Consider the following 27,275-nt stretch of genomic DNA (forward strand, 5'->3'; position numbering starts at 1 on the left):
AGAATGACATGACTCAAAGCACACTAACAATTCCAAAGTAAAAATAGGGGCAGTGGGACAAGAACCAGGAAAGGACTATACCTGGTAAACAGGGAAAGTTGGAGCATATAAAACAGGTAGATGCTGGCAGGAAGAGTTAAGGGTTAACTCCTGGTATGCACCAGCAATCTCTATGCCTAGCTAAAGATTAGCTATAAGCATCAAAGTAAGTGTTACAAGTCACCAAGAATGATGGCAGAGAGCAGACAGCATTGGACTTGGACCTAGGAGGCTCAAGGTCAAATCCTTGCCCAGCTGCAGATTCTCTGGATGATCTTTAGTAATGTAACTAGGACAGGGTGACAGGGACAAATTATGTCATATTTTCAGCTTGGAATGATTACGCATGGTTTCAAGACTGCAGATGACAAGCTAGATTATCAGCTTGCTCAGAGGCTTAGCGAGGGCAGCCAGTCAGGCAGAATGGCACAAGTTGTGTTTTTTTTGCTGGCTCTGTGTATATTTTAACACAGTGAAGCACAATCAGTCATTGCATTCTCTTCATGTGAGGGAGGACAATATTTGAGACTTGTGACTGGCCAGCTAATACTAAAACCTGTGACCTCCCAGCTGTTGTTGGCTTACAACTCCCAACAGCCCCAAACAATGGTCAAGTTGGCTTACAACTCCCAACAACATCTTGAGGGCCACAGACTTCCTATCCTTACCCCAAACCTTTGCAATTTTTTCCCTTATAGCAGAGGAACTGCTACAGTACCTCCCCTAACCCTCCACAGCAGATTTTCAGAGAGATGCAGGGAAGGGAAATTGGCAAAAAACACCATCTCCCCACCACTTCCATCAGGAAAGGCTTTCACCGGTTCAAAAGCTCTTCCACAAGTGTAAGGACAGCACTGAATACCAACCCAATGACTTGGAACAAAGTTTCAATACTTTGGGGCAATGACTGAATTGTTGGCATTTCAGTAATGACAAAGTCCAAGTTTAACAAACAATTTAATGTTTTGCAGCAATGCCAAAATTAAGAATCTACCACATTTTGAACTTTGATATTTTAAGTTCTAAACTTCACTTTGAATCCTGTATCAAAGCTTCAGATTGGCTTCTTGACAAAGATCAGGGGTTTATCGATTTGGAATTAAATGTGACCTCAATTCCAATAACTCAGCTTTCTCCAATCTGGTGGTCTCCTGATATTTTGGACTAACACTCCCAGCATTCCTGACCATTAGCTATACTGGATGGGACTGATGGGGGTTAAAGTCCAAAACATCCAGAGGGCACCATGTTGAGGAAGGTTGCAATAACTGGTCCTGCCCTCATCCAGAATCAAACAACCATGTCTGTCTATTCCATCGCACAATGAGACTCCCACCACAACGTCATGTCATCCTGATCCTTTACACTGGAAACTACTACTGAATGTCTAGGTGTCTCTTTAGCACTTAGGTTTCTAGAAAGCCATTTGGAGGATCGGATGGAGGGTGGTGGTCCAAGGAGCTTTCCAGAAAGTTTCACTGCTGCGGCCACCAGCCCTTCCACACACCTCTCCCGCCTCAGGGGTGGGGGACAGGGGGCTGGTATTCTTCAGGGATCCATATGTGGCCCTAGGTCCTTCAGAGTCACATCAACTGAGAAAGAAGGGTTCTTGAAAAGCTGCTTCACAACAAGAACACACACAAGAATTTTCTGTCTTCACTAAAGAGATTTTAATGCAATGACACAACATTTTTCTGGATCAAATTATGTACAAATCTGTTGGCGCTTAACAAAGAAGAAAACACCTCTTCCAAAAATGCAAGGTTTGTCACAACAGGTTGCTTACAGTGCAATCCTATACATATTTACTCAGAAGTAAGTCCCAGTATGTTCAACAGGCGTTATCCCAGGTAAGGGTGTATACCGTAGAGGATTACAACCTTAATACAGCAAACTTTCCCATATGCCTATTTTGTCCAAAGTCAGTCTGAAAACAATGCAGGAGTAAACCAACTGCAGCTTATCTGGTTTGCTAACTGCTGTTATGGCTGCTAGAGTAGTTCAAACTAGGCCAGATTAACTGCCGTGCCTTTCTTACAGAGAACCCCGAGCGGGGGCTAAATTATGTCCACGTTCTTTAAGAACCACAAATTCTTGTGGCCTTCTTGGGAAGCCATAACAGTTACATCAGTTTAGGTGTGTAGCACAGACACAGCCAAGGAGTACTGTCTGAAAGTTCTCCATGCCTCCTCTTTTTGGGGCTTATCCTGCTGATCACTGAATTGTTTTCCTGCTGCATCTGGGTGTATGATTACACACTCAAGAAATTCTACAGTTGAATCAGATATTTGAGGTTTTGAAGATGTGTGTGTATTTGTTTGTTTTCCAACCAGGACTGGTATGGGTGAGGGCAGCTAGCACAGATGTAGGGAGGCGTATGTTCCACAAGTTCCCACGAGCGGAAACTGCTATAAAGAGCACATAACTCAGCATCCTGGAAAATCTCAGCTTTCATTAAAAAAAGGAAGCAAGTTCCTAGCTCTTAAAGCTACAAAGAAAGTATTGATAATATGGGGTCAATGCCTAGTGAAATCTCAGAAGCTGACAAAGGGAAGGGTCAGCTCCTGTGTAATTGTGTAAATGCAAAATGTAAAGACTGCCGCCAGGTTTTACTCTGGTTGTATTGTTTACTGTGGTTTTAATGTTTTATATATTTTGTATTGTTTTATTGTGTGCTCTTTGGTTTTAATTTTTGTGAACTGCCCAGAGAGCTTCGGCTATTGGGCGGTATAGAAATGAAATAAATGAAATAAATAAAATAAAAAATAAATAAAGATGCCGTGCAAAAATGAGAGGGGGGAAACAGATGCAATTTACCTCTTTTAAAGCATATTGAAATAAATCAATGTATTCTGTAAGAACTGAAGTATAGAATAACAGCTATAATATTCATAAGAGCTCTGGCATTCCATCACTGGAGGGGATATGGTTATGAAAACTGTAGGACATGACCAGGACTATCAGGAATAAGGCTGCAATGCTATGAATATTTACCTGACAACCCCGCACTGAACACAGCAAAGTTTACTTCTGAGCAAACATGTGTAGGATTGTGCTATAAATTGCCAATTATATATTAAATTAAAGGAAAGCATTTTCCAAAATTAAGAGCCTTTTAGACTTTGGACAGAAGAAAACAGAAAGGTTATGATGGAAAGGGAAAATATGTCATTAAAAGTAGAGTTTCATGAGTTGAGTTTTCTAGGAGGGGGACTCTACCGTTTCCCTTCTCTCCCACTTCACCTCCTCTTTTCTCCTTCCTTCCACGAGCCTGTTCCTGGGTTAGGGCAACAGTGAACCACTGGAAACACATCACCACCCTTTCCTCCCCACAGTAGACTCTGGGCTGAAAAACTGGTGTGGATGCATTGCCTCTCCCACACCAGTTACCAACATTCACTCCAATACGTTCCTAGTTTGAGAAAGAGAAAAAATGTGGGGAACTGACAAAAGGTCAATATACAATAAAGGAGAAAACAGAACAGTGGTCATTCCATCAGGATGAAGATGAGAAGGGAAGCAGGGTCACTCAATCGGCTCTGCTCAGAAACCAGCTTCATCAGGCTCTTCCCTTCATCACCTGACAGAAGCTAGTCCATCGCTGAGGTGAGGGAGAAAAGGAAACAGAGCCATTTCATCAACCCTGTTGAGAGATCAGCAACTTTTGGCTCCTCTTCTCCAACTGTTATATTCCAGCTGGTCCTTATAAGAACTTTGAAGCTAAGAACCTAGTACCCAAATTTCCTTTCCCCTCCTCCCTCCCAATCTCTTTTCCTTTTCTGTCAAGGTTTTTAGAATGTGAGCCGGAGGGCAGGGACTGTCTCATTCTGCTATGTCACTCTGGAAGTCTTTTTTGGCTGAAGAAGAATGGGGTAAAAATGATTGAAATAAATAATATATTCAAAGAGATGGGTTGTTGAGATGTGGCATAAAATATCTTTAAAAACGAAGTATTCAGTATCAATACCACAATCCTAAATGTTCTGAGGTGGAATGAAGATCCATTGAAGTGATCAAGACCTGCTTCTAAACAAAGTGAAAGTTAAATAGAAGGATGAACAACATGAATGCTACGTGAGGTAACACAAGGAGTAGAGAAATATATTAATATGCAGTCTGTAATGAAATATTTGTCATGATGCAGGTTTTGTACACGTGAAGTTTAAAAAAGAAATTTGTTCCTTTGCTTACTTTCAAGGGTGGAGTTCTCTGGCTTGGATCCTAACTCTGAACTCCATAAATAGAAGTTTCCATTCTTCTGTGAAGGTTCCTTTCCATGAGTGCAACTCTCTGTCCTTGAATAGATGTTGCTTCCATTCAAGGAGCGCAAAGTTAGGATCCAATCCTTTTTCTTTCTTCGCTAACATCAAAACTTGGTGCCATTTGCAAGTTTCCATTCCAAGGTATGCACAAATAGCTTCGTGGATCATAAAAGCAGCCCAATGTACTGCAGACAGTATTTCAGGGACACATTCTAAGCTCTGTAGTTAAACCCCACACTTTAAAGAAAGGACAAATTTTCTCCCCACAGAAATTAGCTGACCGGAAAATAAAAATTAGGGACATATAATCAGCATCGAAGAATGCCACCCAACCCCTTTCATAATGCACAAATACCTGGATTTTCTCTGGGGCTTCATCTAGGGTCAGACGGGTGTCGGACGAAGTAAAAGCCTTGTACTCATCCCCACAGAGCCCCAAAGCCCAGATTCCCTCATCAGGGCAAGTGACAACAGGTCCCTTCCTCTTCACAGACTCCCTGGCAACACCAAGAGCCCAGTTTTGCCCATCACCTACTTCCACCTCCCAGTAATGGATCCCCGAGGAGAATCTCTCACAGCCCAGCAGAATGAGTGTGGCATCAAATCTCTCGGGATTGTTGGGGAGCGGTTGAACCATGTCTCCACGTTTCACGTTCTTCTTATCTTCGCTCACCACAAAGAGGGGATGGGCCGTGTTGGGATCCAAAGTAACGCTTGCTGGGGAGAAACAAAAAACAGTGGTTAGAAAAGCTCAACCACAAGGAAGGCTGAGTGAGGGGCTGTGGCTCAGTGGTAGAGCACCTGCTTTGCATGCAGAAGATCCCAGGTTCAACCCCCAGCATCTCCAGGTAGGGCTCAGAAAGACTCCTGCCTGAAACCCTGGAGCGCCAGCGCCACTCAGTGTCGACAATACTGGGCTAGATGGACCAGTGGTCTGAGCCAGTATAAGGCAGGTTCCCATCTTCCTATGGCCAAAATTTTAGAAGTAGATTTGGAAAATTCAAAGCAAGCCAGAGTAGGGTCTAGGAGAAATAAAAAGGGAGAGGGCAAGTGAGAGAAAAGGGTTACCATCTCACGGGAATTCTACTGGCTAGGCCCCAAATTCTGCTGTCTGGGCTGGCTACCACTCCTATATGATTAGACGCTGGTCAGTGTTGACTTGGAAGAGACTGGCTATATTCAGGCCACCAATAAAAGCAAGTGTGGTGGTGTGGTTAGAGTGTGGGACTAGGGCTGGGAAGACTTGGGTTCAAATCCTCACTCAGCCACAAAGCTCAGTGGGTGACCTTGGGCCAATCACTCTCTCCCAGGCTCATCTACCTCATAGGGTTGTTGTGAGGATAAAATCGAGTGGGAGAAACCACGTACACTGCCTTCAGCTCCTCGGAGGAAGGGTGGGATATAAACGTAGTAGTAAATACGTGTGCATGCACTGTGAAAGGCTCCAACCATGGAACCTGAGAGCCTGAAACAGCTGTCTGAGAATTGCCAAGCTGCTATGGTCAAAAAGCTGCAAACCCAGCCTGGACATAGGAAGCTGCATTAGACTAACCCAGTATTGTCTACTCGGATTGGCAGGGGCTCCCCAGGGGTTCAGAGAGAGAGCGGTCTTCCCTGCTACCTGATGCTTTTAATTGGAGAGGCCATGGATTGAACCTGAGGCCTTCTGCATGTAAAGGATGTGCTTGACCACAGAACTATGGCTGACAAGACACAGCATTCCAGAAGCAAAGCAGCTGCCTGAAGAATGGGGCTTCTGTGACTTCTTCCTAGATGCAATCTCCTTAAAAGGGGTTTGGCAGCCAACGTAAGAAGTGCCATGCTGGATCAGACCAAGGGTCCATCTAGTCCAGCATTCTGTTCAACCAGCTACCCACAAGAAACCCACAAGCAGGACTTGAGTGCAACAGCGCCCTCCTGCCCATATTCCCCAGCAACTGGTGTACATAGGCATACTGCCTCTGATACTGGAGGTAGCATATAGCCACCAGAACTAGTAGCTTTATACTCCATGAACTTGTCCAATCCGCCATCCAAAGTGGTGGCCATCACTATTTCTTTATTTATTGGTGATACTTATATGCTGCTCAATATAATGAAATCCCTAAGCGGTTCACATATAAATATTTAAATAACATTTAAAATACGGTATTTTAAAAAACACTACATCTTGTGGAAGTGAATTCCATAGTTTACTATCGCTGCTGCCATTACCCACCCTGCCAAAGATTGGGTAATGGCAGCAGCGACAGTAGCAGCAAAGCCCGAGAATAGGCAGCCTCAATTTTCCCCATTCCACAACAGGGAGGCTTTAAGTCCACATGGAAGCCAGCAAAATCCCTGGGGATCCCAACATACAGCTACCCTCCCCCCAAACTCCTGGTCCTCCTGAGTAACGAGACAAGAGCAAAGACTTCCTTTGCTTATCTTCTCTCATAACAAGGACTTGGGCCTGTGTGTTACCATAGCAACAGGTTCCTTCTTCCCTCCAAAGGCAGGAAGGAAAAAGGGGAGAGCTGTGAGGGTCTGGTGACAGAAGTGCCCATGTTCCTCCCCTTTTCCTGTGAAAATCTTTCTCTACAGGATGGAGCCATTGTTTCCACCACCTCTTGCCACGTGAAGCCATGCCATGTGTTTCTAGGAGTTGCACGAGAGGCCCAAATAAACACTGCTCTAGTCTTCTTAAAGGGAGGCCATTCCAATAAAAAACCCAAACTCACCCTTTTTAGCAGATGTTTCCATTGACCTTGCTTTCGCTAATTCAGATATCATAGTCTCTAGAGGGAGAAAAGGGAAGGATTTAAGAGTCAGGAATCTCTGCTCATTGCTGTTGAATATGCAGAGGTGAAGCATTAAAGATCCTCCCATTCGGGATGTGGAGTAGGAGAGGATGGATGTGTAAGTGGTGAGCAAGGAAAGGCACCTCATCAGTTATAGAACCTGGTACTTTAGGACAGAACCTGGCATTTTGCATGGCATTGTTCTTGTCTTTCAAGATTCTAGCCCTCATGGTTGCAAGAAAACAGCCTGGAAAAATGCTCACGTGCTTCGTGGCGAAAACACAAAAGCAGCTAAATTAGAAGCCCTGGCACAGAATGCTGATGGACATTTAAACTTTATAGCTGTTGAGGAGAAAGATGTATCATGGAATATTTAAATTATTTTATTGTAATTTAAATATATTATATATCAATGTAGCTGCTATGAGCAAAGTGACAGTCAATCTGGCTGAGGAAAAAACCTCACAAAAGCCCAAGAACAGGAGGGATGTGTCACATCTGCTGCAAGGGGCAAAATGTGAGTATGAGGCTCACGGAAGCCAGAAGTCAGCAGATAGCGCCCCAGTGCTTTGCACAGCCCTGTGATGGCTCTTACACCCACTTGACCAAAATCCATTTTGTTTTTTTTCTCTCCGCTCCACCCAGCTCTCCTCCCTTCCCTCTACCCCTAAATTTTTTGTTCTCTACTCTTCCAATCTTTGATAAAGTTATGCATTTAATTTGTTCTGGGCACAAAACCTGTATTTCTTTCAAGTAGAATGCACAATATTCAGGTCCTTACATAGTGTGCGCAGCATTGTTGAAGCCTGGACAGCCCCCACCCCGTACCGCTTCCACTCTCCCTGCCCCACAGTAACTGTAAGGTAATGCTTGAGTATCTTAAGTGGTCATGAACTCTCATTTGCCCTTCTTGGTACCTCGACATTTCTCCAGAGCCTCCTTGATAACAATATTTTTCAGACTGAAATGCCCAAGCTTCTTTTCCAGGTCAGTTGGAGAGGAAGAAACTTCCACCAACCGCGGCAGCTGTCCATCCTTACATCTACCACAGAAAACACAAAACTGTTATATTGTAGTCTCAGCATCTTATGTACAATCTATGTATTAAGCCCTTGCCTTAACATTGGCTAACTGAAATCCCACTGCACCCACCCCACAACATTTCCAAAAAATTGGGTAAGATGGTGCAATGTCACAGAATATCTGCAAACATTCTAGCAGCTCATGGGAAAGTCCCACTGCCAGGAGTGATGGGGAATGTTTATTTGGCATATGGGAAAGCTTGGCACAGGCCCTTGGGACAGGAAGGCAGAGGAAATGTGGAGTTACTGGGGTTGAGAGGAAAGCCAGTTACAGGCTTAAATAGCGAAGAGGCGGTTCCTCACAGTCTAGGGGAGGGGTGCAGAACCTCTTTCAGCCCTGAGGGCCGAATTCAGTTCGGGAAAAGCTCTCAGGGCTATATCCCAGTGGTGGGTGGGGACAAAGGCAAATGGGGACAGACCAGCCCCCCCCCCCCATACCAGCATATTTTAGCTTAAAACTCTTACTGCTGGTTTCTAAACTTTGGGAGAGGCATTTCAACCTTATTTGCTAGTATTGAACCCTTAGGAGAGGCATTTCAACGGGGGAAAAAATTGCACAAAAGCTGGAAAACCATCAACCATCAGTGTTCAAGGGCAGAAGAAGGTGGGGCTAAGGGAAGGGGGACCCCTAGAACGCTGGATCTGGCCCCCAGGCCTGAGGTTCTGCACCTGTAGTTCAGTGACTACAGTGGCTCAGTGCAGAGATGTCAAGAGGGCTACATTTCAATTATATTAGTATACCATATACCAGGGGGAGGCAACTTGGTGTCTTCCAGATACTCTGTACTACAACTCCCATAATCCCAGAGTATTAGCCATGCTGGCTGGGGTGATGCAAGTTGTAGTCCAAAACCACTGGAGGACACAGTAGCTTTCTTGCCATCTGTCATGCTCATGGTGAAACAAAAGAGAGAAACAGCCTTAGGAAGGCTGTGTATTTCTGACACTGCCGCCACCCCGCAACCGTGGAGCTCACTTTGGGAGGAGGGAGGAGGCAAAAGAACCCCCCCTCCCACTTCTTTGCACAGGCCACTCCAGGATGTAGCAGTGAATTTCCAGTGCTGCATCTTTGCAGTGTTTGGCTGAAAAGGGGAAGTGAAGTGTTCCTAAGCAGGAGCTCCAGCAGCCTCTCTCTAGCCACAGTTAGAGCATCTTTGGAGCAGCACTGAGATCTCATGTTACAGGCCGTCCTTGCACCCTTGCTCTGTCCACAGCAATGGCCTTGGTGATGGACGGGGCTCCAGATCAAGTTGCCTCCTCAAAATCATTCATCAGAAGGGGTCAGCTTCCTCAGCTCTACCTACTACCATACAGAGTGAAGAAGTCTGCAAAGGAACTACCTACCTGCTCAAAATGGTCCTGATGTCCTGTGAAAGGGGGGGGGGAGAAGGGAGAGAGGCAGGGAGAAAGAAGATCAGTCCCACATTTGTTATGCCATAAAATATCACCGAAAGGCTCAGAAACAAGGAGACAAACAAAATGTGGCCTAACAAAGATTTGTATTGGAATCTGGGTTTAAATCCCATTGGATAGCCTTGGTCCAGACCTCCAGTTTTCAGTTCTCTGGCCAAAAAAGAAGGGAATTCAAGATGACCTACTTGCAAGACTGTAAAGCTGAATGAAACAAGCGCTAGGAACAAGGCCTATGAGTATTTCTGGGCTTCTGCACCATGTAAGCCATGAACACTGATGCTGAGTGCAGACATTTCCATTTTCGAAATCATGTTTCTAGTCCACAAGAGTGTGAAGTTAAGCTTTATTCAAAGACATATGGTATTGGCACATTAGGGCTGCAGTGCTATGCTCATTTTCCTGGGAGTAAACCCCCACTGAGCACAGTGGGACTACAAACTGGAAAGGACTGCGTGTATCACGTGTCTTCCTGCACATCCTAATAGGCTACGCAACCCAAGTCTAACCACTGCTTGCAAGATCTGCATGTGTCGATTTCTGCAATGAACAGTCCCTACAAAGGTCTTAACATTTATATCTCACCTTGCTTGGCAAAGCAGCCTTGAGGCAGCTTACAATAACAAAAATAAAACTTTGTAACACTAAAAAGGCAGATAATTAAAACAATACACAGTCTTAAGTGCCCACTTAAAAGTGGACAATGAGGGGGCCAAGCACATCTCTCTGGGGAAGTCACTCCAGAATGTAGATGCTGTGATCAAACAGGTTTTCCCTTATTCCCAATCCACCAAATATCTGTCAGTGGTGGAAGCACAAGGAAGCAGTGGAGTTTCTAGACAGGTTCACATGAGAGGAGATTCTCGAGGGCGCCTGGTCCTCAGACTGTTTAGGGCAGTCTTCCCCGGCCTGGTACCCACCAGACTTTTTGGACTACAACTCCCAGCATTTCTGGCCATAGGCCATGCTGGCGGGGGCTGATGAGAGTTGAAGTCAGGAACATTGGAGGGCACCAGGTTAGGGAAGACTGGTTTAGGGTATTAAATAAACATCTTCCTGATATCCTAGCTGTGGTTATGAAAATGGGAGCACCCCACTATCTTGCTCACTCTTTCCCTCCCTCCTTTTCTTTTTCTTCCCAGAGCCAACCATGATGCAGCATTTAGTCTGCACCAACATCAACACTCACCATGGTTAGCTTCAGACCAGAGTTTGAAAACTGCTAACTATGGCAAGAAACTCTCATTTGGAGCCAACCACAAGGAGCATTAACACTGGCACAGACTACATAGCAATGGGAAGGGAAGGAAGAAATTCATATGCAAGAGGGTAGGATGGAAGAGTGAGGACCCTGCAAAACGCTCCTATTGTCCAAAAGATGGATGTACCAGGCCTTAGACTCCAAATCCTGCCTTTAAAATATGTAACGAATGCAAATAAAGACAAACAGGTACTCATTTTATTTTCTTGCATCTAGTAGCAACATTTTGCTATTAGATGCTCAAGGCCGCCCTGGGCTCCTTATGAGGAAGGGCGGGAAAGCAAATAAATAATAGTAACTTTTAAAGACCAAAAATGTACTTGAGCAGAGAAACAGAAATGTGCTCTTTCACTAAAGCGCTCAACTTCATCCTCAAAGCCCATCATTTCTGTGAAGCCTTTGATTTAACCTCTTAAGCCCCACACTCAGCTGAAATGGACAAAGTTCATGTAACTGTATTTGCTCACATTCAGTTCCACTCATTTTCACCTGCCCTCTCCACTTCCATCTCCCACACTGTTGAAATTTAAACTGTAATTCCCCTTCATGGATCACTGCCTTGTTGCGGCGAAGGGGCTTGCGTAACTCAGTGAAGCCATAAGCTATGCCGTGCAGGGCCACCCAAGACGGACAGGTCATGGCAGAGAGTTCTGACAAAATGTGGTCCACTGGAGAAGGAAATGGCAACCTACTCCAGTATTCTTGCCAAGAAAACCCCATGGAATGTATCACAAGGCTAAAAGATATGACGCCGGAAGATGAGCCCCTCAGGTTGGAAGGTGTCCAATATGCTACTGGGGAAGAGCAGAGGGTATTTCCAAGTAGCGCCAGAAAGAGTGAAGCGGCTGGGCCAAAGCCGAAAGGACACTCAGCTGTGGATGTGTCTGGTGGTGAAAAGAAAATCCGATGCTGTAAAGAACAATATTGTTTAGGAACCTGGAATGTCAGATCAATGAATCAAGGTAAGCTGGAGGTGGTCAAACATGAGATGGCAAGATTGAACATCGACATCTTGGGAATCAGCGAACTAAAATGGACAGGCATGGGTGAATTTAATTCAGGTGACCATCATATCTACTATTGTGGGCAAGAATCCCTTAGAAGAAATGGAGTAGCACTCATAGTCAACAAAAGGGGGGGAAAAGCAGTACTGGGCTACAATCTCAAAAACGATAGAATGATCTCAGTACGAATCCAAGGCAAACCATTCAACATCACAGTAATTCAAGTCTATGCCCCAACCACTGATGCCGAAGAAGCTGAGGTTGATCGGTTCTATGAAGACCTACAACACCTTCTAGAACTAACACCAGAAAAAGATGTCCTCTTCATCATAGGGGACTGGAATGCTAAAGTAGGAAGTCAAGAAATCACCGGGATAACAGGCAGGCATGGCCTTGGTGTACAAAATGAAGCAGGACAAAAGCTAATAGAGTTTTGCCAAGAGAACATGCTGATCATAGCAAACACTCTTTTCCAACAGCACAAGAGATGACTCTACACATGGACATCACCAGATGGTCAATATCAAAATCAGATTGATTATATCCTTTGTAGCCAAAGATGGAGAAGCTCCATACAGTCAATAAAAACAAGACCTGGAGCTGACTGTGGCTCAGATCATGAGCTGCTTCTTGCAAAATTTCGGGTAAATTGAAGAACGCAGGGAAAACCACTACACCATTCAGGTATGACCTAAATCATATCCCTGATGAATATACAGTGGAGGTGAGGAATAGATTTCAGGGATTAGACCTGATAGACAGAGTGCCTGAGGAACTATGGACGGAGGTCCGTAACATTGTTCAGGAGGCAGCAACTCAATCCATCCCGAAGAAAAAGAAATGCACGAAAGCCAAGTGGCTGTCTGAAGAGGCTTTACAAGTAGCTCACGAAAGAAGGGAAGCAAAAAGCAAGGGAGAAAGGGGAAGATATATCCAACTGAATGCAGAGTTCCAGAGAATAGCAAGGAGAGACAAGAAGGCCTTCTTAAATGAACAATGCAAAGAAATCGAGGAAAACAACAGAATGGGAAAGACTAGAGATCTCTTCAAGAAAATTGGAGATCTCAAGGGAATGTTTTGTGCAAAGACGGGCATGATCAAGGACAAAGAAGGCAGGGACCTAACAGAAGCAGATGAGATTAAGAAGAGGTGGCAAGAATACACAGAAGAACTATACAGGAAAGATCTTAATGTCCTTGATAGCCATGATAGTAATGTCCTTGATAGCCATGATAGTGCGGTCACTGAACTTGAGCCGGACATCCTCGAGAGTGAAGTCAAATGGGCCTTAGGAAGCATTAGTAACAACAAAGCTAGCGGAGATGACAATATTCCAGCTGAGCTATTTAAAATCCTCAAAGATGATGCTGTTAAAGTGCTGCATTCAATATGCCAACAAATTTGGAACACTCAACAGTGGCCACAAGACTGGAAAAGGTCAGTTTACATTCCTATTCCAAAGAAGGGCAACGCCAAGGAGTGTTCAAACTACCGCACAATTGCGCTCATTTCACATGCCAGCAAGGTGATGCTAAAAATCCTACAAGCTAGGCTTCAGCAGTATGCGAACCGAGAACTACCGGAAGTACAAGCTGGGTTTCGAAGAGGCAGAGGAACTAGAGATCAAATCGCCAACATTCGCTGCATCATGGAGAAACCAAGAGAATTCCAGAAAAACATCTATTTCTGCTTCATTGACTACGCTAAAGCCTTTGATTGTGTGGACCACAACAAACTGTGGCAAATTCTTAAAGTGACGGGAGTACCAGACCACCTTACTTGTCTCCTGAGAAACCTGTACGAGGGTCAAGAAGCAACAGTAAGAACCAGACATGGAACAACCGAGTGGTTCAAAATTGGGAAAGGAGTACGACAAGGCTGCATATTGTCACCCTGCTTATTTAACTTATATGCAGAGCACATCATGAGAAATGCTGAGTTGGATGAATCAGAGGTCGGAATTAAGATTGCTGGGAGAATTATCAACAACCTCCGATATGCAGACGATACCACCCTAATGGCAGAAAGCGAAGATGATCTCAAGAGCCTCTTGTTGAGGGTGAAAGAGGAGAGTGCAAAAGCTGGTTTGAAACTCAACATTAAAAAAACTAAGATCATGGCATCTGGCCCTATCACTTCCTGGCATATAGAAGGGGAAGAAATGGAAGCAGTGACAGATTTTACTTTCTTGGGCTCCAAGATCACTGCAGACGGTGACTGTAGCCATGAAATTAAAAGACGCTTGCTCCTTGGGAGGAAAGCTATGGCAAACCTAGACAGCATAGTAAGAAGCAGAGACATCACCTTGCCAACAAAGGTCCGTCTAATCAAAGCTATGGTTTTCCCAGTAGTAATGTATGGCTGTGAGAGCTGGACTATAAGGAAGGCTGAGCGCCGAAGAATTGATGCTTTCGAACTGTGGTGCTGGAGAAGACTCTTACGAGTCCCATGGACTGCAAGGAGGTCAAATCAGTCAATCCTAAAGGAAATCAACCCTGACTGCTCATTGGAAGGACAGATAGTGAAGCTGAAGCTCCAATATTTTGGCCACCTAATGCGAAGAGAAAACTCTCTGGAAAAGACCCTGATGCTGGGAAAGACTGAAGGCAAAAGGAGAAGGGGACGGCAGAGGATGAGATGGCTAGATAGCATCACCGATGCAATGAATATGAACTTGAGCACGCTCCGGGAGAGTGCGCAGGACAGGAAGGCCTGGCGTGCTATGGTCCATGGGGTCACGAAGAGTCGGACACGACTGAACGACACAACAAGCCCCTTGGGGAAAGGACCTTTCTTTTTTGCTCACATCATTTTCTAAATCATTTTACACAATGGCCGCCCTTTAATCAATACTAAATAAGAATTTACACCTCAGGATTCTTTACCAGAAAGCCAAACCTAGGCTGTACCTCTCCAGAGAAGTACATTTAAAGCATTTGCCACAAAAGGTTTTGTTTATCTGACCTGCCCATGGTGCCAAGTTGCTGGAAATCCCAGTCATACCTGAGTGGTCTACTGAGAGTGAGGAAGGTTGCATATGTATTTATTTTTAAATGTGTAAATTGCTCTGATCAGTTTGGAGAGGAAAGAGCCATAGTATCTTAGAGATCTTATGCAGAATTAGCTTGTTGCTTTCAGTGGTCTCAGACACTTCATTCTCTGCATAAGACTGGGCTTTTAATTGCATCATTCACGAGATCCACAAACCACACAGAACCTGTGCACCAGTAGAAACAGTACAGGAGACAAGGGTCTAAACAAGGTACAGGAGGACAGCACACTTTCTTGAAGCTGCTGGTTCCTACATTTCTGGGTTTAGCACTGAAGCATGGGAATGGGAAGCCTTAAGACAGTCTCACCTGCAGGAATTCACTTGCGGGCTGCTGATACTTCTCCTCCACCTCACTGATCAAGACATCGAGGCGATCTATTTCCTCTGAGAGTTTGGTAGCCACTCCGTCTCTCTTCTGTACAATCTCCTTGTCAAATTTTTTCAACATGATAATCAGGAATCGCTCAATTTTTTCCAGGAACTCGTGGATTTGATTAAATTCAGCCTCTACCTTCTGCTTCTCTGTTTGTACATCATCCTGTAATGAATAGGGGAAGGCCAGAGCCAGCCAGGATGGAGGGGGAGGCATGGAAACAAAGACAGGGAAGCTGAAATAGCACCGATGCTCTCATGCCAGTGCCCTACACAGGGTTGGGCATCTGACCTGCCCACGGTGCCAAATTGCTGGAGATGCCAGTCTTACCTGATTGGTCTCCTGAGAGTGAGGAAGGTTGCATATGTATTTATTTTTAAATGTGTAAATTGCTCTGATCAGTTTGAAAGGGGCAGAGTATTTATGCACTCAGTAAATTTGTACGCTGTCCTGATTAAATTTGTAAGCCGCCGTGATATATTTTATGAACAGCAGTGTCTAAATAATTTAAAAGAAATAGATAGCAACGGAATAAATCATTTATATATATAAAAACCACTTAGAGATATTTTTAAATATGGTAAGCGCTATGTAAAGCTATTAAATAATAAATAAAACATTAGTAACATTTAAAAGTAAAGGCTTTCATTTATTATACGCACGTAATGCTCTTCTAGGTACGGCAGCCAGTGGTCTCCCATCCAAGTTTCTGGACAAGGTTGCACCTGCTTAGCTTTAGCAATGCTGCACCATTAAATGCTGCCAGAACATTCCCTGGACTGTTGAGGGACGTTTCTAACAGTTTTGATGGTTTATCACAAAGAAGAGAAATGGGTTCTCAAGATGCAGAAATAAATTCAGTGTAGGAAGCCCAATGTGTTTCGGCCTTTTTCTTATTTTCATGCCTTCTTCAGGGAGCTGTAACATTAATGGTAATAAAAATTACTGTCTTGAGAACCCATTTCTCTTCTTTGTGATCTACTTTGGATGCTCACTTCCTTCTGTTTTCTTAGTTTTGATGGTTTAACAGAGCAAATTATCTGTCTCCATCAGGAGTTCATAACTCTTCAGCCCTGAAGGCCTCATTGGGTGTACGCTGGGGTGGCAGAGACCGCACATGTGTGCACGCATGCATTACACACATACATGCACGCGCACTCAGATACAACTCAGACAAACCACCCAACCTGATCACAAAAAAGAGGAAAAACACACTCCAGGAACAGCTATAACATTCATGCCATAGAAGCCTCATCCCTAGAGTGTCCCTGGAGCATCCTAGGAAGCAGGCATGAACCTTCAAGCACTGCTTCCTAGGACGCTCTAGGAACAATAGCAGGATCCTTGTGCCCACCCACCCCTTTTTTGGCAGTGGTGGATCCTGATGGCTGCCACACAGAGCTTGGGAAAGAGGATGTTTTGCACCCCTGGTCTATATCCAGAGCGCAAGAAACCTTCACACAAGCCCTAGCCATGAAGGAAGATTAAGCCACATCATACTGACAACAGCCCAATCTGATTGAACCTATAATTATAGAGTAATTATTTCATATCCCATTCCTCCAAAGAGCTCAGAGTGCTGTACATGGTTCTCTCCACCCCCTTTTAATCCTTACAATAACTCTGAGAGGTAGGTTAAGTCAGCCTTCCCCAACCTGGCACTCGCCAGATGTGTTGGACCACCACTCCCATTATCCCCAGCCAGCATGGCAGTGATCGCCTAGGGATGATGGGGGTTAAAGTCCAACATATCTGGAGGATGCCAGGAGCCTATATATCCTATTAACAGATCGATCTTGGTTAATTAAGGAACAAAGATACCACACCATCCAACAGCAGAAGAAATAAGCATCCCTTACCTCCAGGTTGTTCCCTGGCAGAAGAGACAAGCTCCTACCTGATCAGCCTGACTTCTGCACTCCAAGTCTTCTTTCGATTCCTTCAGCTTCTCTCTCCTTTCCTTCAGAGCTTTCACATGGGTGGAAACTTGTTTCTGAATAAAGGCAAAGGATATATTCAAGAAGTACTTAGGCATCTCCCCCACAACATTTTGCAAGGGGCATTTTCTACTGGAGACAGCTTGCAGCCCAATCCCATGCATGATTACTCAGAAGTTAAGTCCCACTGGGTTCAAAGGAATTTACTGTCAGGTAAGGGTGTGCAGGATCATAGCCTTAAGTCCTGTACACAAGGCTTTAACTGCCTTTTTTGCCCCCTGCTATAGCATTTAGGAAAATAACCCTAATCAAAATATCGTGAGAGTCTCTGTTACGAAAGCCAGACAAAAGGCATGGCACATTAACCATAAAGTAGGTTGCACAATGACTTCTACATACGATTTTCCAATTGTCATCGACGTGCCCCAAATTCCACTCATATTCTATATTCATAATTAATTAATTTAAAAAGAATTCCTCCCTGTTGTTTCACCAAACATGGTCACTAGGCCAAGGGTGGGCAGAAGGTAGGTCTCGATCTACTGGTAAATCTACCGGTAGTTTGCAGTATTTATTTACTGTATTTTTAATCTACCCAGGATTAATGATTTCTAAGTATTTAGCAATAGTCAAGTTGCTTACCTGGAGCTGTAGTGCTTCAAATGGTCATGTGTGCATTCACATATATGGGCTCTAGTGCCTGCGTGGAGCCCTGTTTTGAGAAACCTCTATAGCTGAGGAATCTGGACAGAGGAACCCTCCACCACTGTCTCAGTGTGTATGCCTCTAGCAGGTTTCCGCTTATTCCTTCAGTTTGTTGAGACTGACACTGTAGCATCGGAACTGAGATTACCCACATCGAACTCGAGTATGACACTGAACAGGGGACAGTGGGTGGGATGTGTGAATGCACAGATGGCTACTCCAAGAACTACAGTTACAGGTATGCAACCTGTCTTTCTTGTTCACAGCCCCTGCGCGTAAAGCTTAGGGCGAGTAGCAAGCTGACTTACAGGAAGCGGATCGGTGTCCAACTGCAAAACAGAGGAAAGGACTGCACGCCTGAAAGAGCAGTCAGTTACAGCCTGGACATCCAACCGGTAGTGCTGAATGAATGTGGATGGCCTTAACTGCACAGATGTAATGGCAACCAGAAATGCCACCTTCCAAGACAACAAGTGAAGATCTACATTCGCTAATGGTTCGAAAGGCTTAGAGGATGGCGCCTGCAGGACAATGGAGAGGCTCCAACTCAGTAGCATCCGACAAATTGGAGGAGTTAGGTTCTGGACCCCTCTGAGAAATTGCTTCGCCTTCGGATGTGAAAAGAAGGAGAAGACTTCAGTGGGAAAATGGGAGGCAGAGACAGAAGGCAGGGAGACATGGAGAGAAGAGAGTTTTAACCCTTTGTCAAAAAGTGACAACACGAACTGAAGAACTTGGTGCAAGAAGCACCTAAAAGGGTCAAAGCCTTCAGGACATGTGAAGGATGAGAAATCAGTCCACTTATGGGCATATGGCTGTCTCGAGGTGGGCTTGCATGTGGCATCAAGAATGCGCTAGATCCTGTGGGGAAAATGTCCGAGCGGGGATGTCCTGGTCAGTACCGATCACCAGAACCCCCATACTGTCACGTGAAGCATTTGAAGGTTCAGATGCCGAACTCTGCCTCGCTCCTAGGCGAGTAGATGCAGCACTGCTGCAAGCTGAATGCAATCACCCTTTGCTAGAAGCAGAAGTGCGGCCAAGACTGGAGAGGACACCACGGGGGGATTAAGACACACTGTGTGCCATCCATCCCTACCTTTGCCAGGATCTTGGTGATGACTGGAAAGAGGGGAAGGTGTAGAACAGTGCCCCTGTCCGCATGAACAGGAAGACATCCCCCATTGATTCCGGCTCCAGAACACAGGGCAAACGACAATGTCCTTGCAAGTGAAGAGGCTGATCTCTGGTATTTTATTTATTTATTTATTTATTTATTTATTTATTTCTATGCCGCCCAATAGCCGAAGCTCTCTGGTATGCCCCCCCCCCCCGCCCACTGGAAGAGATTGGGCAGGATGTTCCTGTCCATCTCCCACTCATGGGAGATCAGCAATGTCCAGCTGAGCCATTCAGCAAGTACATTGTCCACACCAGCCACATGGATCGCAACCAGACTGATCCAACGGGACACGCACCAATGAAGGATCTGAAAAATGAGGACGATCAAAGAGAGCGATCTCGGCCCCCCTGCTGGTTCACGTAAGTGACAATGGTGGGCATGTCTGATACTATCTGGACCAATCTGTCCACCAGGTCCAGCTCGAATGCCCTGAGCACCTTGTCAACTACCCTCAACTCCAGCAGGTTGATAGAGGTCCCTGGGTGACCACCGACTGTGTACCATGAAGCCCCCACAGTGAGCTCCCCAGCAGTGAGAGGGACACATCTATAGTCACCACCGAGGATGGAAAGGGCTGAAGGAAAGGCACACCTTGTACAAGTTGATCTTGCACTGTCCACCAGTGCAACAAATGCCTTACCCTTGAAGGGGGTTGAAGCTGGGTACAGCGGCTGATCAAAACTGTGGAGGAACCAGTTCTGCAACGTCAACATACACAGGCAGACATACCACACAACTGACGTCACAGCCATCAGACCAAGGAGGTGCGGGATTGTGAATGCCATAGTAGTCCTCCAAGTGAGTAACTCAGCTGCCAGGGAAACTAAACAATGGGCCTGATCTTCAGGAAGGAACACCTGACCAGACTGTGAGTTGAGGAGAACCCCAGTGAACTGGAGCTTTTGCACAGGCTGCAGATGTGACTTCTCCTCATTCGCGCAGAGGCCCAAGTTGCATAGGAGATTGCAGGTCATCTCAATTGACCATAGAAGCTGGCACCTGGTTGATGCTACCAGTAGCCAGTCGTCTATATATTGGTAGATCTCCATCCCCTGCACCTGAAGGTATGAGCATGCTACTGCCATGCAATTTTTGAAGACCCTTGGGGCAGTACCAAGACCGAAGGTCAATACTCGAAATTGGTAGGCATTGATCCCATCATGAAGTGGAGAAAACGTTGGTCAGACCTCTTGATCAAGATGTGGAAACAGGCATCCTTCAGGTCAACTGAGGTGAACTAGTCTCCCTTAGATAGCAGCAGTAGGATTGACAATAGGGAGACCATGCTGAATTTCCTGGGTGTAATGTAGGTGTTGATGTCTCTGAGATCCAGGATTGAACAAAGCCCTCCATCCCAGTTCGGTACCGTGAAGTACCGTGCGTAAAACCCATCTCTGAGATGACAAGGTGGGATGGGTTCTATGGTGCCTTTCGTCGAGTGGGGTTGTACTTCTTGCCAAAGGACCTGCAATGGAGCTGTTGGTCACAGGGTGCTGAGTGAAGGGAGGGTGTCGAACTTGATCCTGTAGCCCCTCTGGACGATGGAGAGGACCCAGGAGTCCAATATTGTGTTGGTCCAGCCTGGCAGAAAAGATGACAGGTGAGTTTCGAAGACAGCAGGTAGTGCAAAAGGACAGAGAAAAAGAGGGGGCGAGTCAAAGGTGATGCTTGTTGCCCCTGTTGCCCTCACAGCGAAAACTTCTAAACTTGGCCAAGGAGTACTGCTTTCTCAGTACCGGGGCCTGCTGTCGAGATGCCTGCCCCAATCCCGATTGGTGGTAGGCATACTGCATCGCAGGGGGACGATACCAGTGGCATTGCTTGTATGGAGGTAGAGGTCGGCTCAGCCCCATGAGCCATGCTGTATTTCGCGCCTTCTGGACTGAATCCATGACCTCATCAGTCGTAGCATTGAAGAGATTGTGGCCATTGAATGGCAAGTCCTTAATACGAGACTGAGCCTCCTGGGATAGGCCTGTGGACGCAATTGCACCAACAAGAACCTTGGCATTGCAGTCCACCTGGTGCCGGGAGGTGTTGATCTGCTGCTTGAATAGCTGCATGGCTTCATCTTGAAACACCCGAGCAAGGCCTCTTTTATCTTCAGGAAGATGGTCGAAGAAGTGCCTGATCTTTTCCCAGAGGAAGAGTTGATAACCCGACATAACTGCCTGGTAGTTGGACACCTGAATTCCCAAGGTTGCTGAGGAATATAGCAAGACCTAGTAAATATTGAAGACCTAGTAAATCAAGATGGTGACTCTCCTTGTCCACAAGACAGGAGTGAAGTCTCCTTGATTTACCCTGTGCTGCCTCAACAACAACAGAGTTCGGGGCAGAGTGAGTGAAGAGGAAACCAGCATCCTTTTCCTGAATGCGATACATCCCTTCAAGTCATTTAGACGTGGGAGGCATGGACAAGGGGGCCTTCCACAACTGTTTTATGGTATGATGCAGAGCTGGAAGAAGCGGAATTTCCACTGGCCTGGAAAGTTCAGTATTCACAGCATCAAACACCGGGTCTTGGATAGTAGAGATGGATTGCTGTGTCTTAAGTCCTAAGGACTGGGCCATATGAATGACCTGATCTGTGAACTGCCCCAAATCCTCTGATGGGGAAATTGCATCCTGGGATCCCATAGCGGCATTCCGTGAAGAGATGGACAGATGCAGTGAAGATTGTGAAGTCAAGTCCGACTGATATCCGTCGATATTTGAGAGTGGAGGCTCCCGTGCAGGGTCCAACGTATGATGCTGTGTGTCCTGCACCCCCGTTGAGTGCGACAGAGCCCCCAATGCCAAAGGAACCTCGGTCAAGCAGTGAACCAGAGGAGGCTGCGAGGGCATCAGCTGGTCTGACGAGATCAGATGTGTTGGCTGTATAGGTGGAGGAATTGGTTGGGAAGTTGTAACTGGAGACATCAGTTGGGAAGTTAACATAGGAGGCACTGACTGGGATGTTACTATTGGAGGGGGAGTCAGCAAGATACCATCATCATCCTGCAAGTCTCGATGCCGTGACCAAAGGTTTTTGATGATACCGATGAGCATTGCAATCGTAAGACCCCTGGTGAGGATAGTAGTACTGCTGGTGGTATTGGTCCATACGATCCATGCCCCAGTGTTGCGATCTCTCATAAGGCATGTCCCATTCGAAGTGCCTATCCCAGTCAGACAACAAGGATCTGGATCGGTACTGACGCCACTCGTAATGTCTAGAAGCATGATCCCTCTGTACTGATGCCATTGTGAAGATGAAGTCTGGGGATCCAGGGCGGCATGCCTGAGGCCTTCCATACTGAGGGGATCGGTATTGATCAGTGTCCCTGATTTCACCCTCCGATGTTGATGTGATTGGAACTGGGTCTTGTGCTGGGACCAGTACAGTCATCGGTATCAGGGATCATAGCATCGGTGGAGGAGCGGGAATTGGGATCAGAGCTAGTGATCGCAGTCGGTCCCGTACCGACTCTGCTGCCTTTTTAGAGTTTTCCTTTTTCTTCTCCTTAGTGTCAGAAGAATATGTGGCTGACTATTTAGAAGCATTAGCCATTTTTGTTAGCTCCTTTGCCAATGAAAGTGTCAAAAACCACCCCGTCCTGGGTGGGTCTTGTCCACTCAGAGCCTCTGGCTGTCCTGAAGTATGAGCTAGACTATGGGGTGAGATCTTGACACTTGTAGAGACTGTGGTGAGGCAGACACATCCTGTGTGGGACTAGAAGAAGACTGAGTCATCGTTCCCTTCTGAACCTCTACTGCTGCAATGCCCATCTCCAGAGAATGGCACGTAGCCGACCAGACTGATCCCTTCGGGCCTGTTTAGTGAGAAGATGAAGAGCGATAGACAGAAGAGAAAAAAAAAAGGAAGAATAGAACCTCAGCAATGCTTTCAGATATTTCACTGAAGACAGAAAAGTTCCCTAATGAGGCTACTACAGTGGCGGTCAAAAGAGAGCTGAAGAAATAAGCAGGAACCCGCTAGGGACGAGTGCGCTGGGACAGTGGGGGAGGGTTCCCACCAAAATTCCTCAGCTACATAAGTTTCCTGAACTGGGGCTCCATGCAGGCGCAGAGCCCATATGCAGAGTTCACGAAGAAGAACAAAATGCCTTTCCCTCCTTTCTAAATATATTGCTGAAATGAAGAAAGCTTGAGGAGGAGGAGGAGGTGGAAAGGCTGAGTTTGGTTCAGTTGTGGCACTCAAAACAAATTGCTAGGTTCTGAATTCTTTAATTCTCACTGTTTGTCTTTTGCCCCAGGTGGATCTCAGAGTTCAAGCCAAAAACAAAAGTAAATCCCTAAGGCCTGAAGTCTGTCCATCCCACCTCTAGGGCAGCTTACAAATTTCATTACAAAAAAACAAGAACAAATAGCAGAAAAGTAAAACTAAAAACCAAAAAACCACCACCAAAGAACACCCAACAATCTAACCAGCAGTTAAAAGTACCAAAACAAATCAACACCAACCAACCATGAAACAACATAAGGCCAGTGATGTAATCCAGTCAAACAAGCATCAAGGGAAACAACAGAAAACAGACAAACCCAAAAGCTCTAACAACCAAAGACTCGGGGAAAGAGGCCGGACTTTGCCTGGCACCTAAAAGATAACCAAGTCAGCACCAGGGGAACCTTCTTGGAAGAAAGCAGTGGACCACCACAGAAGAAGCTCTCTCTCCAGGAGCCCTCTACTTAACCTCCAAAAGGTAGGGCAGAGGTGGGGAAGCTCTTTCACCGTGAGGGCCGAATTCCATTTTGGAGAAGCTCTCGGGGGCCACATTCCAGTGGTAGGTGAAGCCTAAGACAAAGGGGGTGGGGCCAAAGATACAAGCATATTGTAAGTAACTAAGCCTTAGGAGAGGCATTTAAACCTTTCAGAATTGGGGGGGGGGGGGAGAGACACTGCACAAAATCCGGGAAACCACAGAATGATCAGTGGATGAGGGAAAGGATGTATGGCCATCTGGGGAACCCCAGAGGGTTGGACTGGGACCCCAGAGGGCCATATTTGGCCCCGATATCTGAGATTCCCCACCCCTGAAGTAAGGGAACCTGGAGAAGGGCCTCTATTGAAGACCTCAACTGATGGTCTGCTGGATACCTCACTTGAAGGGTTCAATGAGGTGGACTTTCTTATAGTGCAATCCTATACGTGCCTACTCAGAAGTACGCCCTGCTGAATTGAATGGGACTTACTCCCATGTAAGTGGGTATAGAATTGCAGTCTTACTAGCCTTTTTTTCTTAAAATAAAAAAGTCCAAGGTGGCTAGCAATCTAATACCAATAAATAACAGTATCAAAACAATCTTGACTTAAAGCAGAATTAAAAGCCTAAAAGCAGCAGAATAAAAACAAACAATAATGAGAGCACTGGTTTAAAACAAACAATGGCAAAATAATATTTTATTTTAAGCTGCCCTACAGCAGAAGTTGTTGGCACAGCTTACAAACTCAAAACTAAACAGAACAAGAACAAGTCAAAATAATCACAATTCCATTATCACATCTTTTTAATCTGGTTTTTAAAATTGTTGTCATGGTTTTTAAGGTTGTCCTTAATGTTTTACTATGCTTTTATTTGATTATGGCTTTTATTTTCTGAATGTTTTGTAAACCGTCTTGGTTGGCTTCACAAAGGCAGCATGTAATTGCAATAAATACAAATACAACCGCTCAGTAATCCTTACAACATCCCTACATGGTAGGCCAGGGGTGGGCAGAAGGTAGATTGGGATCTACTGGTAGATCTCCAGGAGATGTGCAGTAGATCTCCAAGGCTTTCTAATGCCCAGTACTTTAACAACAGCATGTAACATTTCAAGAAGAAAATTCTAGTCTGGCTGGCTTTGTGCTAATTCCTTATATCTCAACCTCAGTGTTCCTCATCTGTAAAATAGGAGTACTAACTGGTTGCTTTCGACCAAGTTTTTGTTCAGTTCTGCTGGTCAGTTTTACAATGTTGCGTTGCGTATATATCCCAGTGGTTCATGGGGTGCAATAGATAACCGAATCTGCCCCTGAACCACCAATTTGTGTCTGACTTTGGATGGTAGTCCTCAGCACTCTAGTAAAAAACAAAAGAGAACCCACAAGCCTGTAGCCTCCCCTCCCCTGCCTATTCAGCCTGGAACAAAAACAGGAGCCAGGGTTCGAGACTTTGCTGGGATCTTTGGGAACATCTCCCTCCGCCCCCCTCTACTCAAGAAAGAAGGAGAAGGGCGAGGGAGAATATAGGCAGGCCAAGTTTCTACTTATAGTGTAGACCAGCCTTCGCCAAGTTAGTTCCCCCCCCCCCCCGATGTCTCGGATCACAAATCCCATCAGTACCAGCCAACTGCCCCAATGGCCCGGGATGATGAGCACTGTAGTCCAAACCACCTGGAAGACGCCAGGCCGAGGAAGGCAGCAGCAGATGACTAAGCACAGGCTTCACACACACACACTCACACACACCCCTTTTCACAGAGGAAGTCCGGGCGGGGGCTCGGCTGTTTCGGCTTCGGGGCGTTCTGCCCCTAGCGCCGGGCGAGCCCCTTGGGCGCCCCCGTACCTTGTAATCCTGCGCCGCCTCCTCGATGGGAAGCATGGGGTGGGCTTTGTGCGCTCGGGATTCCCTGCAGATGACGCAGACGGGCGTCTCGTCCTCCTCGCAGAAGAGCTTCAGGGGCTCCTGGTGCTTGTCGCACAGCCTCTGGCCCGCCAGCGAGGTGGCCGCCTCCAGCCGCAGCCGCTTGGCCACTTCCACCACATTGCCCAGCTCCCGGTTGGGCCTGAAGCTCCGCTTCCGAGACCACCGCCGGCACTGGGGGCAGGACGTGTTCTCGTCGTCCGATCGCCCCCAGCACTGGGTGATGCACGACTGGCAGAAGTTGTGGCCGCAGTCGATGGACACCGGCTCTTTGAAATAGCTCAGGCAGATGGAGCAGGTGATCTCCCTTTGCAGAGTTTCCAGCGGGCTCTCGGTGGCCATGACCGGGCGGAGAGGGGAAGGCCGGCGTGCTGCAGCTGCCTCGCACCGCGTGGCTTCCTGCACGAGCCCGATTGGCTGCCCGGGAGAAAGCGGGCGGGGGAGGCGCTACCAAAACACCGTGGGGGTGGGGTCAAGAGGTGTGGCTAGATCTCTCTGGGGGATTTGCCAGAGATCGGGGAGGATTCTGATTTCCGATTCTTAAGCAGGGGCAAGAACAAAATAGCTCTTTTGCTTCCTCCCCTCCCCCCCCCCCGCTTCTACCCATGAAAACTCGAGGCGGGAATGGGATGAGCCGGAGTGAGTTTTTGCATGGAAGAGCTGGCAGCTCCGTTTATGCTAGGTACCCAAAACCAGCTCCTGGGCTCAGAAGTCTTCAATGCTAAGTGCGTCTGTGTTGCTCCTGGCGGATCTCAAGATTCTAGTAAAACACAAAGTAGATTCCGCAAGCCTGAAGTCTGCCTGCCCACCCCTGGACTAGAGAAAATCTCAACCGGGACCGGGAACCCTAATGTCCCAAGGAGGTGGTGGCCCTGTGTTGATCTGTTGCGCATCCAAAGGGGTGAGGCGGAGGGCGTGAGGCTGGGAATAACGACGCAGAGTTTTCTGGCACCTTAAAAATGAACGGATGTATTGACGCAGAAGTTTTCATGAAATAGAACCCACGTTGTCAGATGTATAAAGAGTTGATTGACATTATTTCTTTTATTTTATTGAATGCATTTCTTAGCCGCCTTTCAAGACTATCAAGGCTATCAGTGGCTACTAGTCTTGATGGCTATGTGCTACCTCCAGTACCAGAGGCAGTATGCCTCTGTACACCAGTTGCTGGGGAATATGGGTAGGAGGGTGTTGTTGCGCTCGTTTCCTTGGCTATGTCTCTTTTTTCCCCCTCCAGAAGCATGTTGGTGATTGATGAATGGAAGCCAACTCCAACCTGGCACTCTAGATTTTAGAAAAAATCATTATTCTGTTCATATTTTTTCCTCTCATAAGGAACCCAAGTCAGCTTACGTGATCCTCCTACTCTCTATTATATCCTCACAACAACCCTGTGAGATAGATGAGGCTGAGAGTCAGTGATTGACCCAGAGTCACCCAGTGAGCTTCACAGCTGACTGGGGACTAGAACCTGGATCTCCTGAGTCCCAGTCCAGCACTCTAACCAACACGTCACAGTAGCTCTCAGTGGGATTCCAACTCCCATCTTCCCATCACA

General features: G+C 46.2%; 1 protein-coding gene across 3 annotated transcripts; it reads right to left on the bottom strand.

Moving 5' to 3' along the window:
• Positions 1-272: 272 nt before the first annotated feature.
• On the bottom strand, positions 273-26,121 carry LOC146355204 (zinc finger protein RFP-like). Of its 3 annotated transcripts, XM_084830352.1 has the most exons (9): positions 25,640-26,121; positions 22,845-22,903; positions 20,788-20,794; positions 17,161-17,256; positions 15,198-15,428; positions 9,508-9,530; positions 7,999-8,123; positions 7,022-7,078; positions 273-5,018 (listed from the first exon to the last, which is right to left on the bottom strand). In XM_084830352.1, exons 1-9 carry the CDS (start codon positions 26,057-26,059, stop codon positions 4,501-4,503), a joined length of 1,536 nt encoding a protein of 511 aa, XP_084686478.1. In that variant the 5' UTR covers positions 26,060-26,121; the 3' UTR covers positions 273-4,500. The 3 variants fall into 3 exon arrangements, with proteins under 3 accessions (XP_084686478.1, XP_084686476.1, XP_084686477.1); XM_084830350.1 differs by lacking the exons at positions 20,788-20,794; positions 22,845-22,903; XM_084830351.1 differs by lacking the exons at positions 20,788-20,794; positions 22,845-22,903; positions 25,640-26,121 and adding an exon at positions 18,214-18,496 and having other exon boundaries at positions 992-5,018.
• Between the last annotated feature and the right edge of the window lie 1,154 nt (positions 26,122-27,275).

The sequence above is a fragment of the Heloderma suspectum genome, chromosome 2 (genome assembly GCF_057233095.1).
Source record: "Heloderma suspectum isolate Gila_16-S chromosome 2, 16-S_ref, whole genome shotgun sequence".
In the NCBI taxonomy this organism is placed as follows: Eukaryota; Metazoa; Chordata; class Lepidosauria; order Squamata; family Helodermatidae; genus Heloderma; species Heloderma suspectum.

Coding starts and splice junctions, on each gene's coding strand:
- LOC146355204 (XM_084830352.1), bottom strand. CDS start 26,059: ATGGCCACCGAGAGCCCGCTGGAAACTCTGCAAAGGGAGATCACCTGC. Junction 9,531..15,197: donor CCGCAAGTGAATTCCTGCAG/GTGAGACTGTCT, acceptor CCCCTTTCACAG/GACATCAGGACCATTTTGAG. Junction 7,079..7,998: donor GGCTCTGGAGAAATGTCGAG/GTACCAAGAAGG, acceptor TTCTCCCTCTAG/AGACTATGATATCTGAATTA.